The following is a 7,417-nucleotide window of genomic DNA, read 5'->3' as shown; positions in this document are numbered from 1 at the left end:
GGGCGCTGCTCGGGCAGGAAAGCAGGGAACGAAATCCAAGCGCAGCTGGAATGCTCTCGAGACAACAGCTGCTTTTGGGATTCCGTTGCCCGCTGTCCAGCTGCTGGAGTGGAGCTCCTGCCCCCCAGGTCCACTGGCCCCCTAAGGGCCAACCCGGAACCCGCCCAGCCTAAGTGCCAGGGGGCGGGCCCGGGAGAGCAACAGGAGTCCAGCGGGAACAGAGGCGCTCACCTGCGCCCCAGAACAATGGGAGGGCAGCACGGGGCCCTCCCCTTGGGAGCGGGTCCCGATCCGGATTACATCCCCGGGCAGGATTAGCCCTGCTGGGTCCGCGCAGGCCGGGCCCTGGTGCCGTGAGAGCGGCAGGGCGGGTTTCAGAGACGGCCAAGAAGGGAAGCGCGCCCGCGGGGCCACAGAGAGGAAGTCAAGCCGCGCGTCCGCCCTGGAAGGACACCCCCTTTGTCCGGTGCGGCGGCCAGCGCCCGGGGGCCGCCAAGGGCCCCGCTCCCCGACACACACACGCGGCGGCGGGAGCCGGGAAGGGCCCTGTGGGGCCGCTCCTCCCGCCCGCCCGGACCCGCACGGGGAGCGAACGCGACAACGTCCCCCGAAGCCGCCACACGGCCGAGATGCCGGAACCCCGAGCGGGCGCCAGCTCCTCGCGCCATGTAGGCCCAGGACGCGGATCAAGACCGGGTGCGAGGGGAGCGTCTCGGAACGCGAGCAGACCGAGCGAGGTCCCGACGTCGCTCCGGACGCGGTCCAGTTCGAGTCTGGTCCGGTTTGGGCCGGTCGCTCCCAGACCTGGCGTGACAGACAAGAACAAGCCGAAGCCCTTCCGACGCCGGTTCTGGCCGCCCGAAGCCTGGGAGCCAGTTTATGGCGAAATCGCCTGGCCACGCCCCCTCGCGCTCGCCAGGAGCCAATGGGCGCGCGGCCACGCCCCTTCCGCAGCGTGAGGCGACGCCGCTTAACGGTTCGCGCGGGTGACGGTTGGAAAGGGGCGTGGCTCGGCGGTTGGCCGAGAGGGGAAACCCGACCCCGAGCGCTCAGCTCAAGAGCCCGGGATTAGGGCGCCACGCCCCGTCCAGGTGTGGCGGAACTCGGCTAGGTGCGCTCCCGCCCTCCTTCAGGGGCCCCGCGTCTGAGGGCACCCAGCCCCCCGCGGGGTCGTCATGGCAACCGCGCCACCAGCTGCCCCGAGTCCCCGGGGACTGTGGGCAGCTGGCGGGGCCGGACGGCAGGTGCTGACACCCGAGCGTGGGAAACGCCCTCCGGGGACGCGGGGCGCCCTCCGGGCCGCTGGGGGCGCTCGAGGCGCGGCGGCCCGCACCCCCCCAGGCCCGCCGAGGGTCCGCCATGGCCGCCACCACCGCGCTCCGCCGCCTGCCCCGGCTGAGACCCGCGCTTCGCTGTGCGCTGCCCGGGTGAGTCCAGGCCTGAGGCAGCCCGACGGCCAGGGCTCGTGCAGGGCCGGCCGCGCCCGAGTCCCGCACCGCCCTGACCCTCCCCGCGCCTCCACAGGGCCCCGCGGCGCGGACACCGGCTCTCGCCGGCCGACGACGAGTTGTACCAGCGGACGCGCATCTCGTTGCTGCAGCGCGAGGCTCCTCACGTCATGTACATCGACAGCTACAGCAGCCGCGGCTTCACGGTCAACGGGAACCGCGTGCTGGGCCCCTGCGCGCTGCTGCCGCACACGGTGGTGCAGTGGAACGTGAGCCGGCGTCCCGGAACCCCGGGAGGGCGAGGCTGCAGCTGCCGCTCATCCGGTTGATCCCGTCTCCGCCTCTCCTCCCGCACAGGTGGGATCCCACCGGGACATCACGGAGGGAGAGTTTCTCCCTCTTCTGGCTGCTGGAACCCCGGATAGGTATGGGGGGGTGCTGCGGGAGGGCAGTGGGGTTTGAGGTTCCCTCCAGGGCCTCAGCGGACCTGGCTGTGGCCCCAGCCCCTCCCCGTTTCCCTAGAGATTGTCGTGGTGGGCACCGGGAACCGGACAGAGCGGCTGCAGCCCGGGGTCCTGCGAGTGCTGAGGCAGCGCGGTCTGTCCGTGGAAGTGCAGGACACGGTAGGTGTCCAGCGGGCCGCCGGGGAGGATGCGGGGGAGCCAGGGCCTCGCCGCCCAGCATGGTGGGCTCACACTGGCCTTTCCTTCGCAGCCCAATGCCTGTGCCACCTTCAACTTCCTGTGTCACGAGGGCCGGGTGACGGCAGCGGCTCTCATCCCTCCCCCTGAGAGACCTGGTTGCAGGGCAAAGCTGCGGAGTGAACACTTGGGCTGTCCGGAGGGCAAGGGCTCCCAGCAGCGGATGTTAATAATGTGATAATTTATACTCCACTTTGCAGCAGGTTTTTGTGTTGCTGACCAGGGGTGGATGGCTTAGTGGGGTATCATATCTGGGGGTGGGGGACATCGAGGAACCTGAAGGCCGACTGGTTGGTGATGTACAGATTTTTTAAAAAGATGTATTCGAAAGGCTTTCAGTGCTGCACTCTGCTTCAACCAGAAACCTGGCTCTCCACCAGGTTACCCAGCCATGTGCAGGTACCCAAACCCTTGGGGCCACCCTCTCCTACTTTCCCAGGCCACAAGCTTGGAGCAGCGCTCTTTGGCGATGCAAGGCCTGATGGCAGCGACTTAACCTGCTGCAAGGCGTCCTTGTGGAGAGGCTCCAAGGGCTTTCTGGACAAATTCTGTTGTGTCATGACATGGTGCCATGAGGTCTGGCTTTGGGGCCAGGCTGTGGGATCTGGACTCCAGTTCTGGGGACTGCTGTGGTTCCAGGCAAGCCTGAGCTGCCCACAGCTGTCCGCAAGACCCATGGGCCTGACCCACAGATCAACCCCTGGACAGAGGGTGCTGTGTTCACAGCATTTGGTGGTGGCAGCTGGAGGAGGACTCACAGATAAGACAGAACGTTTACTTTTTTTCAAGCTTTTATTGTAAAACCAAGGCAGGTGTGCTGGATTGGATCCCTCTTCAGAAAAGCCGCTTCTCATACCTGCGGACAGAGACCACCTGTGAGGCATGGGCAGGGAGCAGGAGTGGCAGGATCCCCACCCAGCACCAACACTCACGAGTGGAGGCTGTGGACACCGCCTTCCACCTGTGCCGAGGAGGTCCTCTTCTCAAACTTGAGCTCCCCAGAATACATCATGGCTCTGCGGAGGACAGGTGTCAGATGGGGGAGCTGGCTGGCGCCGAGCCCTGCTACCCCTGCCCTGGCTGCCCAGGCTCACCGGACTTGAGTTAAGCTCTTGGCACCAATGTCTTGGCAGGAGTGCTGGATGCCGGCAATGAGGTATGGGACAAACTTGTGGATGGACCCTTTGTCCTGCACAGCCCTGAGACCCCTTGGGCCACTTTGATTTTGTCCGCTTCGCTGCAGGGAGAAAGGCCACGGTGAGAGTGGACTATGTACACAGCTGGGCCAGGCTGGCAGGGATGGGTCCACGTCTCACCTGAAGTAGCGGTTCTGGCTGCTGAGGTGCTTGTCCATGGCGTCCAGGGAACCCATGCCCCGGTACTTCTTCAGCCGGATCCCGTCAGAGAAGAAGTACTCCCCAGGGGCTTCAGTGGTGGCGGCCAGCAGGGAACCCATCATCACTGTGGACAGAGAGTGCTCAGGTCGGTGGTTGTGCAGCTGGGGCAGGGGGTGTGGCAGGGCTGTAGGGGCGCTGGTCCTCACCTGTGGAAGCCCCAAGGGCCAAAGCTTTGGCGATGTGACCCACATTCTGGATGCCTCCATCTGCAATGACTGGCACACCAAAACGCCGCGCGTATTCGGACACCTTATAGACTGCCGTTGCTTGGGGTCGCCCGCAGGCCAGCACTGTTGAGAGGGAGGACCAGAGGTGGGGCTGGAAGGGGGCAGGCCAAGGACCCCGTGGCTCCACACTCAGCACCCTGGTGTTGTCAGCTACACCTGCACTAGAACTGTGGCTCAGCAGTCACAGGGATGTGTCTGGGATGGCCACTGCCCCATCTGCCTGCAACAATCCCAGCAGCTGCGTGGCTTTCCACTCAGCCCTGCAAGTGCGCGTGCATGTGTGCAGGGCTCAGGGCAGCCGCAGGCACATGCAGGCTCGGCAGCCAGGGAAGTTCCTCCCAGCTGGTGTCAGGCAGGCCGGGGGCACCGTGCGGTTAGTTCCCAGGGGCCTGAGGCAGGCCCAGCACTTGTCCCCATGTTTTAGGCAGCTAAAGCAGGATGAGGGCAGTGGTCATGGAGGAGGGTTTCAATAGGCTCTAGAGCTGCTGCCAAAGCGTGGCCTGCCAGGGGAGGGTGGGCCTGTCCTCTGCAAGTGCCCAGGAAGAGCTATGATCTCAAGCAGCCCCCAAACCATGGTCTGTACGTCAGATTGCCCTGCCCACCCGTTAGCACCACAAACCCTGGGAGCTACAGCTACAGTCAACCAGCAGCCGGGCAGTGGGCAGCTGGGCCGGCCAGGGGGCCAGGCCGGACTTACTATAGCAGCCCGAGACAGTAGAAGGGCATTTGGGGCTGTGGGACTTTATGTCAGGAGGGATCTTGGGAGCCACTAAATAAAACAAACAGACCAGAGTTTAGAGAGGGCGCGGAGCAAGAGCAGGAGGCCAGGCTAGGCAGGGGTGGCAGGAGAAGGGTGACAGGAAATTGTCTTGCTGCTACGCATCCAGTTGGCCTGTTGGACCCTTAGGAGGGTAGGAGGGGCATGAAGCCAGGTTCTCTGTGGGCTATCCAGGTGGGAACTTACCTTCTTGGGTGATGCAGATGGAGCCACTTCCATGCCCACCCGCAGGGCATCCACTCCTGCATCGATGAGGTTCTTAGCCTGGGCAGCGGTGACCACTTGCAGGGAAAGGAGGGAAATCTGGGGATGAAGGCCCGAGTGGGGACTCAGCGCCCCCACCTGGCCGCCTTCCCTCAGTGCAGCATGGCCTCACCATTGCCTCCAATTACTTGGAGATTGGGATATTTCTCTTTGATGTATTTGATCATGTTGATCTGGAAGATGGAGTTGCCCTGGGAGGAATCCTGGAACAGGAAAGAGTTCCCGTCAGACCCGGACAGGCAGCTGCCCCTCCTGCCCTGCCCTTTCCGCAGCTCACTAGGACCACGACGTCCACCCCCGCTTGGGCTAGCAAATCCAGCCGGTACTTGTCGTCCTCATGTGTGCCGATGGCGGCCCCACACAGCAGCTGCTTCTTGGCATCTTTGGAGGCCAGTGGGTAGTCCGATTTTTCTTTAGGTCAGTCCGGGCAATGATGGCCACCAGCTCGTCGTCTTCATTGACAATGGGCAGCTTTCCTGGGGCAACGGAAAGGTGTCAATTAGCGTGAGCACCTGTCTCACCTCCTGGCCCATCCTGGCTGGTACTTACCCTTCTTGCTGCGCTGCAGAATTTCATTGGCCTCCTTCAGTGTGACGCCTGCAGGGGCGACCACCAGGTCTTCCCGCTTCGTCATGATCTAGGACAGAGCAGGAAGTGAGGATAGGACTGTCTGAAGTCAGACCGCCCTACAACCTGAGCCCAACCAGGAAGGAGGGCTCACAGATCCAGGGAAGCCGTGGACACAGTGACAGGCAAAATGGGTCGCAGGACAACAAATTGAGCACAATAAGGACAGAAGCCAGGACAGGCAGGCGTCCTTCTGGATGGAAGGATAGGATGGCAGAGGCCTCCTCCCCGTTGGGTACTGCCACGGTACTCACCTCCTCCAGGAAGCGGTCATGCTCTTCCTCCTTGAGAAAATCAATGTCCCGTGAGGATATGATGCCCACCAAGCGGCTGCCCATGCGTCCTGTGTCCGTGATAGGGATCCCGCAGAAGCCATGCCGTGCTTTGGCCTCAAACACATCCCGCACCCGGTCCTTGGGGCTGAGGACCACAGGGTCTGTGATGAATCCCTGTTCGTATTTCTGGAAAGGATGGCAAGAGAGGGCATCATGTCTTTTCTCAACTCGGGCTATCTCACATGCCCTTTGACAGGTGCACAGGAGGAGGTCATGCTGTTGCCAAACATGACACAAGTGACCCAGAAGCGTTCACCTGCTGCCTTTCTGCCACCATAAGAGGGGGTCTTGGGCCAGTCTCTGTGATAAACATCACAGCAGGCAACAGGGTTGTAGATCAGTGGGACTAACCCTTCCCTTTCCACCCAAATTCCATCTCACTGCAATTCCCATGAGCTGGTGGCCACGCTCCATGTCTGACCTTCACTTTGCGCACTTCGTTTGCCTGGAACTCAGGTGTGCAGTTGTGATGGATAAAGCCAATACCGCCTGTGAGCTACAGGACCAAAAGACGGGAGAGGGAGTGAGTGACCACAGGCACACCTGGGCCAGGGGAGCCAGCGTCTGTCCTCAGTGGCCCAGGGAGCTCACCGCCATTGCTATGGCCATGCCAGCCTCGGTGACGGTATCCATCGGGGAGGAAACGAGTGGGGTCTTGAGGGTGATCTTCTTGGTCAGGGCAGAGGTCAGGTCCTGTAGGGATCAGGGCCACCAATGGGGTACAGCGCCTGACAGGGCACCATGTGGGCACTACCCACTGTCCAGCATCTACCCCCAAGCCCACCGTGGTGCGGCTCCGAGGTCAGGTGACCATGGCTTGCCCAGCCCACCGAGGTGCCTACTCATACTCACCACCTGGTCTGCCGTGAAGTCGATGTACCCGGCAGGATGAGGAAGTCGCTGTAGGAGAGGGGAGTCAATGGACGCAGAGGGCTGTCAGCTCACGGCAGCCGGAGGCTCACCCCCACGGAGCCTGGGAGCAGCGGGACACTGACAGGGCCATGTCACCACAGGCAAGTCGCGACGCAAGGTGGAGATGGGGACTGGGGGCATTTCCTGCACCCAACTGTCATCAGTGCTACTGAAACCCTGGCAATTGCATGTGTCCAAAGGACGGAATTTATCCTGAAGTTGCAAGCCTTTACCCCCCACCCTTTACCCCCACCCCCGTCCCTATCCCAGTACCCCCTCCCGGGATGGGTGGCCAACACCCGGGGCCCGTCCCCAGCGCCCGCCTGAACCCCCGTCTGCCCTGCATGCCGCCCCCTCTCCTCGTTCGGGATAGCCCGGCGGGCCCGCACTTGTAGGTAAGGCCGTCCCCCGCAGTTGAAGAGCTGCTGTGCGGTGAGCCCATCGTCCGGAACATAGGACGTGCCGCCACTGATGAGGTAGTCGGCCATAGCTCACGCCGAGCGCCGCGTGCCTCCGAGGACCGCGCCGCAGAGGCCTCCGCCGCCTGGCCGCGCCAATATAAACCAGCCTATTTCGTCACTGCGCCGCGCCCGCTGCTGACGTCACCACGCAGCGCGGGGCCAGCGGCCAGGGCCGGCCTCGTGGGATCTGCGCATGCGCGGGGCCGAGCCGCTCCTCCCCCGCCCTCCCCGCAGGACCCGGGCAGCAGGGAAGGCCACTGGCCGCCA

At 63.3% G+C, this 7,417-nt stretch overlaps 2 protein-coding genes across 2 annotated transcripts; one reads left to right on the top strand and one right to left on the bottom strand.

Moving 5' to 3' along the window:
* The first annotated feature begins 1,035 nt into the window (after nucleotides 1-1,035).
* NDUFAF3 (NADH:ubiquinone oxidoreductase complex assembly factor 3) lies at nucleotides 1,036-2,342 on the top strand. The gene is given in 6 exon segments (XM_058678404.1): nucleotides 1,036-1,427; nucleotides 1,525-1,717; nucleotides 1,806-1,832; nucleotides 1,834-1,873; nucleotides 1,971-2,071; nucleotides 2,163-2,342. Coding segments are annotated over 6 exon segments (594 nt in total). The 5' UTR covers nucleotides 1,036-1,359; the 3' UTR covers nucleotides 2,328-2,342.
* Nucleotides 2,343-2,901: 559 nt separating this feature from the next.
* On the bottom strand, nucleotides 2,902-7,273 carry IMPDH2 (inosine monophosphate dehydrogenase 2). Its single transcript, XM_036497500.2, is given in 20 exon segments — nucleotides 2,902-3,005; nucleotides 3,082-3,165; nucleotides 3,244-3,346; nucleotides 3,349-3,386; nucleotides 3,466-3,610; nucleotides 3,693-3,836; nucleotides 4,471-4,542; nucleotides 4,738-4,770; nucleotides 4,773-4,832; nucleotides 4,928-5,018; nucleotides 5,093-5,220; nucleotides 5,223-5,291; nucleotides 5,365-5,452; nucleotides 5,697-5,903; nucleotides 6,199-6,273; nucleotides 6,369-6,470; nucleotides 6,630-6,658; nucleotides 6,661-6,677; nucleotides 7,079-7,098; nucleotides 7,100-7,273. Coding segments are annotated over 20 exon segments (1,605 nt in total). The 5' UTR covers nucleotides 7,178-7,273; the 3' UTR covers nucleotides 2,902-2,983.
* Nucleotides 7,274-7,417: the final 144 nt, after the last annotated feature.

The sequence above is a fragment of the Ochotona princeps genome, chromosome 21, assembly GCF_030435755.1.
Source record: "Ochotona princeps isolate mOchPri1 chromosome 21, mOchPri1.hap1, whole genome shotgun sequence".
NCBI lineage: Eukaryota > Metazoa > Chordata > Mammalia > Lagomorpha > Ochotonidae > Ochotona > Ochotona princeps.
The sequence above is the reverse complement of the archived record's forward strand: the minus strand, read 5'-3'. Positions and strand labels throughout refer to the sequence as shown.